The following is a 12,241-nucleotide window of genomic DNA, read 5'->3' on the forward strand; positions in this document are numbered from 1 at the left end:
TTGCTATGAATAGTGCTATATAAAAAAAAATAATTAAAATTTGATTGAGTGACTGTATGGGGGACTAGTGTGAGTGTCTAACCCTGGGCACAGTATATGAAAATATATTGTGTGCAGAAGCTTGATTTTACACCCAAACATCTGCGGCATCATGTATTCTAAACACAGGCCTCATAAGCTGTGTTAACCAGTTCAGTTTCCACAGAAAAGTGCTTGTGCTATTGTTTTTGCTGACTATGCTGTGTTCTTGTTTTCAATTCAATGTGCCTTCTATCTGAAGTTAATTGTACCTGACAGGCCTGCCTTGTAAACAAGGGCCAATGCTTCTCAAGCAAGTAAGTATTCCCTTGTGTAGAATTATAACAATTAATAAATGATATAACCCAAACAAAAATAATGCTATTGTTCTACTAGCCTTGTCACCAGCACCCTCTAGTGGATGTATCTGGGTACAGATTGCTATAAAATCTCTTTTTCATTTCTCACTCACTTCATGTTTTCAGTGGCTAAAATTAAAACCCTAACGGATCTTAATGCATTAAAAAGAAAAACATTCCAAGCATTTTCATGTTGGGATGAAGTTGGGATGAATTTGGCATCTCAGCCCCGTGATTGAGTGGAAAGGCAAGGGCTGGACTGTAAACCATCCGATTCAAAGACGAACGTCTCGCCATTAAACAAAAGAGCAAGTAAATCCTTCAGTTTTACAATGGCAATGAGGTGGTCTGTGATGGGGCCGGAATCTCAACATTATAAAGACAGAAATGTTTGTCCAAATTGCTTTTCATTTATATTCCAATAAAACACACGCACACAGCGTCCACATTTTAGCAAAGTTTTAATAAGTCAAGTCAAACATTAAAATACTGAAAACGGCAAAACTTTTTTTTTTGTACAAATCGCAGTGGTTCAAAAAATTATTACAAAGGATTTTTTTTTTTTTTTTAAAGCAGCAAAACATTCTGATTGTTAAAAAAAGCCCTTTAAAGTGTTTTGTTGTAGTTACTTTTTTTTTTCATTATTATGCACAGAGAAGCTCTAAATTATTTAATTTAAAAAAGTGCAAGAGTTTACTTAATTGTCACATCAAGAGTACAAAATAGCACAGAACAGAACCTGGACATTCATGAAACGAAACAACACACGGTCAGGACAGGGCCAGTTATGAGCACATCGGTTTCATACGAGCTGCATACAGCGTCAGGCAGTGTCAAATAGGGGCCTGGCGTATCCAAGTCTAATATGTACTTTTAAAAAAGCTTTGAACAACTCCTTAGGGTTAGAACTGGTCTCCCATTGCCTTTAAAAGGAAGAGAAAAATTAACTGAGGATTATAAAAAAAAAAAAAACCATATTGTATGTATGGTAGATACTTGGGGAAATCGCTCTTATGCCAGAGCAGAATTCATACTATCTTGTGCTATTTGAAAAGCACGCCATGCTAAGTGCACTGCTATGATAAATATCTTTTGGAATTATAAGAGCTCAGGTTTTTAAACCCCACGAGCCACGACATCGCCCTGCTCACAACGACATGCTCTGTCTCTTCACTGTCCCATCGTCTATCGGGCTGAAAAAGGGTGGATTACAAGAAAACAGGCAACAGTGTGTGAGAAGGCACAAGTAACGCCATATACGACAGTGGACAGGGAGTTCGGTCTCCATTCGTTGAGAGAGACAGAGAGGGGCACCTGGACATACAGTACCCCTTTTCTAACTAAACAGTTCTGCTTCTCCGGTTTCCATAGCATGGAAGTGGAAAGCTCAGGATCTGTGGGTTTTCCTAACTATTATTATGATGTACAGTCTCATGAGCGAACTGATCGCATCCTAATAAAGGCAGCAAAGAGCTACCCGTTTAAAACTAAAGTATCTCAGAACTACTGCTTTACTAAAATCAAAAGCAGTACATCTGTGTAACAACTGCCAAGAAAGCTTCATTCAGATCAGCAAAGACTAGTGCTTTCCTATTGCTAGCTTATTAGAGCCTGTCCCTGCGACCCTGTGTCCCTGTGCTTCAGGGCACAGGATTAATACTGCTAAGAAATCTACAATTCAGGACTGACTACAGAGCAGGACTCAACATCACCGCCTTATTGCCAAGTAAATCAGATATTAACACTGCCCGTGGACCGCTTAATAAAACCTCGAATACAACAGTATTTGCATTAAACCTACACATTACTTCATAAACCATAGTTTCCTATACAATTACAAGAGTATTTGTAAGGGAAGAGCTGGTATTTCGAATGCATGTCATATACTTTCATACATGTATATGAGGGTTGTTTTATAAAATACTGCGGATTACAACAGATGCATACTGTAATATATGTTATCGTTACATATACTTGAAATTAGCATTAGCAAAATTTGAGTAATTACTATATTGAGTTTATATACAGTATATGTATACTTAAAATAATATATGCAAACATTTGTTGCCGTAAAGTCTGTGGTGGGAAATCTGCAAAATGAAGTTCCAGAGACATTCCTTGTTTATACTTTCCATTTCATATACATGTGTTTATTCACAGGGACTGAACTCATGAGCTATTTAAGAAGCACAGCACTGTTATTAAAATAAGCCAACAGTGTTAAGACAATGACTAGCTCATTGTAATAACCAAGTCTTTACAAAAGAAATTAGTTCTTCTCGCTAGCATGACAACTTCCTTGCAAGTGCGTCCTTCTCTTAGCATTCTCCTGTAGATCTTTTATAGTTCTGAAGATCGTATTTTCACTTTGAAATCGGACGAAGCCTCTTATCCTGCTGAACTCCGCAATCTAAGTGACTTGTGAAAATGTCTCAAACCTTGGTTATTACCCCTTTAAGTGTAATGTAATTTGGGTGGGTATGAAATAGTAGTTCAATGATTGTATTCTTCATTGAAATCGGGCTGCCTGTGATCTATACGTGTGTAAACTAGGCATGGCCAGGCTGTATACCTATAAGATGCTTGGCTCAAGATACATCCCACATACTGAAGAGAGTATATAAAGTGCTTTTAAAACACCACCAAAAACACACGCAGAAAACAAACAAACACCAGCAAAAACTGTCCATTACACAAACAAAACCGCTTGAGGGTAAAGAAAAGTGAAATGCTGGAGTCTTGCATCTGAAGCATGATGTAAACGCTAAACCTATACTGTATCTAGACTAGTATTAGCAATATAATAATAATAATACTTATAATAGCAACAATAGTAATAATAATAATAATAATAATAATAATAGTAATAACAACAACAACAACAACAACAACAACAACAATACTGCGCCTGTAAGCAAAACATTCCTTTGTTGAGGCTACACTGCACCTCCGGTCTGTAACTGTAAGTCACTGCAGTTGCATTTCCTTAGCAAAAATTCCACAGCAATAACAAAAAGGTATCAAAACACTGTCAGTTCATTAAGAAAGTTAGTGCAAATCAAGGGAAGTAAAGCAAAGCATCAACATTAAGCAGATCGCATCACCACCAGCCGAAGCAAATTAACTGCAAGAAAAACAATCACCACAAAAAATCTCAAAACTAAATGGTGGCAGGGTATGTGAACAGCAAAGAAATGACAACAGCAATGATGTTGTCCTGCGAACCTAAATCGCAGCTCATATCCTAACTCAGTCCTTACCCCTAACCACCTGGACCACACGCTGCCTGCCTGTAACCCCCTAAAAAAACAGCTCTTCACTTAAACTTCACTTTCATACTAACCCTAACCCCAGCTCAGTCCGTCACACCTAACACTGACCCACTCCTAACTCCTAATCCTACACTCTGAATCCAGGGGATGCTAATACTGCGTTCTAGAACGCTGCATTCTGCTTCTGTATGGCTAATACTGCATTCTAGAATCCTGCATTCAAAAAATCAATGTTGAGGGATCAATTCTGAAGTCCATTCTGCTTTGTCCTGTTTAAACCCCGTAAAATAAACACAAATGCATGTTTTGTGCTTCATAGAGAACCCAACCAGCTGGACATATTTTTAGCAGAAGAAAATCTATATTTCTAGTACTAATAATAGTTTAGACTGAGCACTGCACTACACTGTCTTTTGGTGCAGCCCAGCTGATGCACTTTTTTAAACCCACACCACAACACTCTATTTGTGAAACTCAGCTCTCTAATCAGCAGGCTCCTTGAAAGCAGCTCCACACAGGCAGAATGAACCTTGCAGTCGCAGTAATGAATAAAAACATGCCTGCCAGCTCTGCATGTGCAGCCTACAGTCTCTCTTACATCAGCAGACATGTTATTGCTCTCTGAAACTTAAATATGTGTTACAGCCCTTATAAAAAGTTTACCATGGTATCTGTGCAGTTCCCCCATGATTTGAACATCGTTGACCTTGGTTTGCCATGTGTGTTAATATGCTTTATCAATCCTTGCTATTCTTTATAATGCTTATCTAAATTAAATACATGGGGATAAGTATGCATTAGCATGCTTTCATTGTGCTTCATTGCACTGTGCTTTTACTGTAGTAAACTTTTATAAGGAAGACACTGTACTATATATATATATATATATATATATATATATATATATATATATATATATATATATATATATATATAATAGATGGGCTTCAGTGAGTTACAGGAAAATAATTCCATCTAGGGTTTCTGTGACGTCATAAACTATGAAACCGTTAGGTCAAGTAATTTATAAACTGTCACAGAAACCCGAGATGATATTGTTTTCCTGTAACTCACTGAAGAGACCCATCTATTATTTTTTATAATACATGGATTCCCTTGTGATGCTAATATTAAAGAAGACGAGGTTCAGCAGTACACTTGGGTTTTTTTAAACATAGTGTGAGTGCCTTACAGACGTTCTATGTCATTATCTGTTTCTCCAGTTTCTCTGAGATACAAATGTACCAGCTTCACTTTTTTTTTTTAAAACATATTCTCATTTTGTTGATCATTAATGAACATTTCTGTACTGTGGGTGTTGTCCAAGACATTTTGTGTTTGAATTGACAGTGACAGTTTCGAGGAGTCGAATGGGTCAAAGTTCAAGTATATTTTCCTCTAGTGGAATTATCACTTTTTGACACCACTAATGTTTTTTTTTTTTTTTTTTTTAAGAATGGCTCAGGATGCAAATATAGCCTTCATCCATGTATTTATATATATACTGTGTATCTATATATATATATATATATATATATATATAGAGAGAGAGAGAGAGAGAGAGAGAGAGAGAGAGAGAGAGAGAGAGAGAGAGAGAGAGAGAGAGAGAGAGAGAGAGAGAGAGAGAGAGAGAGAGAGAGAGAGAGAGAGAGAGAGAGAGAGAGAGAGAGAGAGTTCATACAAAACATCTGTATTATGTGAAGTGCTACTTGCAGTAAAACCGCAACATCTGACAGCGCAGTGCAACTGTAGGTCAAGAAGAGTAATCATTACATGTAAACTTAATAGTTGAACTGCTGGCTGATAATCAGTATAGCAATAATGTAGGTTTAGCCCTTATAATTCCAATAGGGGTTCTATATATGTGTACACATATAGAGACGCTACACTGACTAAAGCTACTGTGTCACTCATTTTACAGCTGAAGTGCACCAACACATATTTTTAGCATATTTGTTTCCAAGTCATCATTACATTGCCATCTTCTCCTTTTTCTCACCATTCCAGGATTTAAAAAAATAACAGGGGGGGGTACTGTCCTGTGGAAGTCAGGAGTCACATTGTGCTTGAATAAGATTCTTCACAGCTTCATTTCGAATGCAAGAACATGCTAGTCTAGGAGACACCGCAAGGAGGGTTTTTTGAGTCGGGCATCGCGAGGCAGGACAATTGCATGATGGGTTGTATTCACCCTAAGTCTAATCTAAGGCAGGAAGGTGAGGGACCTCTAGTTTCCAGTGAGGTAGGCACAGGTACCCAATAACCGTGGTACCAGCCCATTGTAAAAGGCAGGTACCAGTTCCATATTTTCTCCCTGAGCCATCCTCTAGTTCCTGTCTGCCCAGTCAAGCAGCGAAGAAGGGTTCTGTCTCAGAAGAAGCAACTCCAGCTCCCTGCTGTCGACATTCCCCGTGAGACACAGTGGGAGTGTGGGAATCAGCTGCAGGACGGAGGTTCGGAAGGAATGGTATCAAACACCCTTTTAAATCCACTAATTCGATTTCCAAACCTTACTGTCTGCACCTCCCTGTCCCTGAAGTTTACAGGCATGTATTCCGTGGCAATCTGTCTCTTGTCATTTCCACAACTACTTGGATGACTCAACAACAGTCTGAAAGAAAAAACAAAATCCTAGTAGGTTTTCCATGACATGCCATAAATTCCGTGGCCGAATAAATTGTGTTTGGATCGATTTCCGTGGCCTTTTTCCTGGAGCTTCATCTGGAAAACCTCTCTCGGTATCCAGACCCCTGAGCAAGTCATATTTTTACTTTGTTTGTAGTGATCACAACTTATTTAATTTAGCTTACCTTCCGTGGCTTATCAGTCAAAAAAATAAATGTAAAAATCAGTGGCCTTTTCATGGAATGTCTAAGAAGACTATGTGCTCCATTTCCCCATGCCTTCACGGCCATACCAAATAGACCACCCCCTCCAACTATCCACATCCCTCCCAACACACACTTTCATTGAAGCCTCAAACACACAAAGCACAGGCTAAGTTAGCACCAATCACACAGCACAGTCAGCCAGCCAGCCAATCTCATCATTTTATCTTGTGTGACGTCACCGGGTAGCCAGTTTGGACAGAAACGGAAGGTGGATGGGATCCTGGGCTGCTTGTCTGTTTTGTCCCCAGAGGACGGCCCTCCCCAGTGGGTTTCGGAGGGGGGTCAGGGTCAGCTCAGGAGACATGGGGTGAGGAGGAGGAGGAGGAGGAGGAGGAGGAGGAGGAGGAGGAAGAGGAGTGGCGCCAGAAGCACCAGCCGTGCTTGATGTGCTGCTTGCGGAGGATCTCCTCCTCCTTCTCCCTCTCCTTCCGGGAGCGCAGATAGCTGTCCTCCTCCTTCAGGTACCAGACTGGCGGCCAGCGCTGCTTCTCAAAGTGCCTCTGGTTCTCTGCAGAGACAGAACGTGAGAGAGCCGTGAGGACCTGCTGCCCATCGAGACACGCTTTACATTTGTACTACCGCAACAGCACGGAACCTGCAACTGCTGTCAAACGGGATGCGTCTGGGTATTCGTGAGAGCAAACCTTTAGAAATACTAGGAATATTAAACACTTAACTGGGCTAAATTTAGAAATAGTTAAAGAGTTCAATGACTTTTTCAATGTCACCCTGAGGAAAAATAATATTGAAGACACTGAAAAAGACTTCTTGTCAAAACGTTTGACATTTAACTTAAGTTTCTTTTAGTGTTTCTAAATGTAGCCCTATTGAATGTTTAACAGTTATGACAACAAATGGTTATATAAAGTGTACGTATACTGAATACTGTAAATAAATTACACACATTTTTCAACATGTTTAATAAACAAGAACATTTCTCGTAGCCTTTTAATTGAATACATTATAAACTAAGACATATCTTTTCAATCGAAGCTACTACTACAATCAGTATTTCTCTGACCTTTGCTCAGCTGATACAGTGTGGGCAGCACTGCTCAATCACATTTCTAAAAGGATACTGTCAGTGATAAAAGTTTGTGAAACTGTCCTACACACAAGCATGCTTGCTATAGTCAGCTGACTGCAGGACTTTGCAGTATTCCTGACCTGTATTGCAAGGCATTGTATAGAAGAAAGAATGTGTGAACACACACAAAAAACACCATGGGGTGAAAAATGAGATGATGCAGCAGCTAATTCAAAACCACACAATAAAGAATTCAAGAAAGGAAGCAAAAACGTAGGCTAGTGGCACAGGAGAACAAAAGACCCAACTGAGCAGTGTGTCAGCTCTGCTCCTTCACCGTCACACTCTTTAGAAGCAGGTGCACATCTTCAGAGAGGAATGCCACAGCTAGAACAGGACTCAACCTCTCTTTATTAAATGCAAAAAACAGTGGATTGTTTTAACAGAAAAGCACTTTGCTTAACCTTCACATTAACCTCTGTAAATTATTTTTTGTACAGGATTTCCAATCACTGTAATATTCTTTTAATTGCGAGGCATTTTTTATCTGATAAAACCACAGTGACTCGAGCTGCTGAGAGGCAGCCTGGTGTTTTTACTGTGCAGAATGGGGAGGGACAGAGAGAGCACTGTCATGGGAAAACAATCTAGCAGCCGACACGAATACATTACCCCTAATGTTTCCAAAAGCACTTCCGTCTATTGAATCAAATTGAATTAACACCCTAATGTCAGGGAAGACACAGGCTCGCCATCCTAATGGATTTTACTGTAAAACTCAATCAAAGCCTCAGAGCCTGTTTGGCAACTGGACCACTCTGAGATACATGTTCCAAACCTGCTAGTGGTTCTGATGGGGTTTCCCAATTGCACTTTTAAACTAGCGTCCGTCACGCAGGGCTGCGGTTGGAAACTAGTTCAAGAACAAAGGCAGGAATGAAAACTACCAAGAAACAGGAGAGAACAATCAATCAGTGAGCTGCTCCTTCCTGGAGTTTTTCTTCTCGCTGTTTTTCTACCAGTATTGCTTTTACATCCCGTTATTTATTTTCCTGTTTCTTCACACCAGGGCACAGTCCGGAGATGCGGGGAGTGGGGCTCTCACCTGGAGACATGGCTTTCATCTCCTTGCGGAACCTGCGGCAGATGCTGTTGTAGTTTGTGCAGATGTGATGCAGGCACCACGTGGCCAGCTGTTTTGCGTTATGAAACTGAAAAGAAATAAGAGGGGAGACTCCAGGAATGGTTTTCATACAGGGCAGCCCTGCTGAGAACACACTGCGGCTACTTTCCACAGTCTGCCCGGGTCCCCTGTAGACACTCGCTGAACTAGCGCTAACCATGGCTTTAAACCCCACTTACTTACTTCTACTGAAGATCTAGCAGTTATTTGCTTGTACGTTACACTACAATTTGGAACATGCAGGTATTTCAAAGACAAGGCTATAGATCAAAAGCTGCTTATTGGTACCCAGTCACTTCCTGTGCTATAGTTCAACTTCAATCCAATTGTAAAGCGGCAATCAGACCATGTGACCAACAGCACAGGTACCAGGATGCAGCAGGTCATGTAAAAGTTTTAATTTGTATTTTAAATAGGTCCTGAATTAATGTAAAACGACCAAGGTAAGGCAAGATTCTCAGCACCATAAAAGGGGGGCAGTAATACTATTAATAAAGCTGGTAGGAGAAAAAAAATGTTACTAAGAGATTCATCTTAACACCCCACCTCCTAGGGAAACCAGTGGTAAATGCACAGTATAACCATGGGAAAAGCATTGGGGAAAAGTGCAAAAATACTGCAAAACTACTGTGGGAAACTTTTATAAGGGAGCTTACCTGAGCCATCTCCAGATAGAGCAGCACCTTCTGGTCTGCGTCCTCTCCAGCTCTCTGCAGCTCGTCCACCGCGTGCTGTTCTGTGGGGGGAACACAGGGGACGGCTCAGCATAGCTCAGCATCAGCTGTCAATACCCTGATCCCCTGCAATAACCTCGTCTGCATTTACAGCATGGCAAGGAACTTCTTAACCAACTTTCATCAATTTCAGGCAAGCAATTTCAAAGATATATCGTGTTAGTCCAGCGAATCAAAGGCCAGAGCTACACCTGTGTGACATAGATTCTGACACCGTCAAGAACCAAGAAATATCAATGGCAAACCCAATACCAATTGGATGAGCACTTCAACTTAAGACAGAGTAACAGAGAGCCCTTGAGATACAAACAGACTTTATTCTCTTTTGTTAGGGCAAGCGGTTGCCATGGCAACATGCTAATACAGGATGTCAGTTCACTTGGGAGAGACGCTCTCTGTCTCGCTCCTCAGTAGCCGTGGCAGAGAGCTGGAGACAGACTCTGAGGCACAGCTCACTGCGAACAGCATACAGGTAACGAGGAAGAACTAAAGATTGTCAATCGTGCGCAAAAACACCCTGGGATTTTTAACACAGTTCAACCTACTGTACAATAATCATCAAATACGGTGAATGTAAGCCATGAGAGGTGTACCAACAAAACAACAAACTTTCAAGGATGAAAAGTGATGAGAGACAGCCAAAATCAGAGAGGAAAGCTTGCTCAAAAGAATCAGGAAACAGTGTCTGTGTTTGAGGTGGTAAGTTGTTTGAAGCACTGTCTTAGACGGTCCCCCCGAGTCCACGATGCATCAAGGATTGCAGATGCTCACACCTCTTCCCACATGTATGGATGTCACTCTCTTGCTAAATTCTCCCTGTCTATGGAATACTGCAGCTGTTCAGAATGTATTATTGTTCTGTCTGAAAGAAGCTTGGTCAGGGGACAGCTTGACAGCCTAATCAGTGTCAGCTGGAGCATTCCTTCACACAGGTATTTAAATTAGGACAACTGCTACTTTCACACCGGAACATTTCATTCATAGTCCCTTTTTTAATTTGTTTTTCGTTATATTTAGTTCAATATCCGTCCTTGTTAGCTCCCTCTGGTTGAGGGTGCTAAATATTTTTTTTCTCATCTACAGAAGAAAATGATGAAGAAGATGAAGATGAAGAAACAACAGTGCACAATTCATGCAAACAATAAGACCTGATAGGGAAAGTTATTCTAAAATGTCTTGTGTATGATCCCCTGCAGTCAGCTCAATGTCAGGACCCCCTCCCCACCGCACACGCACACGCTGGCCCCGCTCTGACCTGTGAGTGCGACGAGGCGCGGCAGGCACAGCCGGTTGGCCAGCATGACCAGCTCCATGGGGTCCAGGTCCGGGGTGGGGGTCAGCAGGCCAGTGTAGAGGTACTCCAGCACGGCGCGCATGCAGGCACAGTTTGTGTTGGGAATGGAGACCTGGGGAAGAGAGAGGAAACATTACAAACCCCTTCCATCTGTTATCACACCTCTCCAAGCACTGCCCCTCCAGGAGTGGATCTCAGGTCAGGGAGAGGGAGGGAAATTCAAAAAATAATAATAAAGCACAATGAAAGCATGGTAAAGCAAAGGTAAGCATGTTAAAGAATAAAGAGATATGGCAAAGCATATAAATAAACATGGCAAACCAGGGAGAACGTCCTTGACCTGGTCATTTTCAGTAAAGTATAACCATAGGAAACTGCAAAAATACCATGGTAAACCTGCAGCAATAATACAGAAAATGTGAGCAACCAACAAACTCAACTGTAAAATGGCATGTCGCTTAGCTTCAGTTCTTGTGTGGTAGTGTTAGGGTTGCAGCGCAGGTACTGTATAGTGCTGGCCAACAACATGATATTGCTGCACCGACGCGCTGCACTTTCAAAGAGTCGGGCCACAACATCTTATTGATTCAGATCGGAGACGAGCCCTGATTTATCTTAGCGTTTTTTAAAGCTTTGATCTGTCTTAAGGTACCCCCCCCCCCCACAGTGGGCGTCCCGACACTCAGCGATGCAACAGCGCACTGAAAAGATCAGGTTTCAAAGAGCCAAGCCCTTGTAGCCTCTTCAGATGAAAGAGCTGGTGCTGCTTAAATGTCAGGGTTGCTGGAAAATAAACATCAAAGCTCCCTGATACCTTCGGACAGCATCCACCCCAACCATGGCAATGCAGCGCCACTTTATTGACAATGCAATGGTTCTGTACTGAAGCACTTATGTCCGCTGGTCATTCTAGCTACATAACTGAGCATGGAGACATTTAGGAGTCCTGAGCTGAACGTGATGCACCTGTAACAGGGCGGAGGCTGGGTGTGAACCTGCGACCCCACACAGTGCACGCAAGCATCTTAATCACAGTGCAAATGAGCCGGGCTCCTCTGCATTCATGGATATAGAGCTTTTAACCTCATCGCATCTCTCAGCCCTGGAGCTGAGGACCAGGGGGGCTTTTAACAGCTGTGCTCCTACTCTCTGGATTACCCTGCTGCAGCTTATCAGAGACTCTGAGACTGGGACAGTCTTTAAACCTCGCCCTTAAGATGGATTTGTTTTATTTACCAACTGCCCTCCTTTCCAGCCCCGCTTCCTACCAAAAATTTACCACCGAGCTATTAATAGTTATAAAAAAATACTACTTAGTACAACAGCAGTGCAAACAGCATACTTCTTGTTTGAGCCAAACATGTTGGCGGAAGGATTCAAAGGTTCATTAAGGAGGGAATGGAAAGTGCTGTCACAGTTATTCCTCTGCCTCCTCTCTCTCTGTCTCTCTCCCACCGGCTTCC

General features: G+C 41.6%; 1 protein-coding gene across 3 annotated transcripts in view; it reads right to left on the bottom strand.

Moving 5' to 3' along the window:
- Positions 1 to 821: 821 nt before the first annotated feature.
- Positions 822 to 12,241, bottom strand: part of LOC117403717 (rho-related BTB domain-containing protein 2-like) — a 73,837-nt gene continuing 62,417 nt past the window's right edge. For all 3 annotated transcript variants that reach the window (XM_034926270.2, XM_034926271.2, XM_059027037.1), the window contains exons 7-10: positions 10,740 to 10,890; positions 9,407 to 9,486; positions 8,673 to 8,778; positions 822 to 7,048 (exon numbers count right to left, since the gene is read on the bottom strand). In XM_034926270.2, the coding sequence (XP_034782161.2) occupies positions 6,834 to 7,048; positions 8,673 to 8,778; positions 9,407 to 9,486; positions 10,740 to 10,890 (552 nt within the window). In that variant the 3' untranslated portion in view covers positions 822 to 6,833. The remainder of the gene's footprint in view (positions 7,049 to 8,672; positions 8,779 to 9,406; positions 9,487 to 10,739; positions 10,891 to 12,241) is intronic.

This window comes from Acipenser ruthenus, chromosome 1, assembly GCF_902713425.1.
Source record: "Acipenser ruthenus chromosome 1, fAciRut3.2 maternal haplotype, whole genome shotgun sequence".
NCBI lineage: Eukaryota > Metazoa > Chordata > Actinopteri > Acipenseriformes > Acipenseridae > Acipenser > Acipenser ruthenus.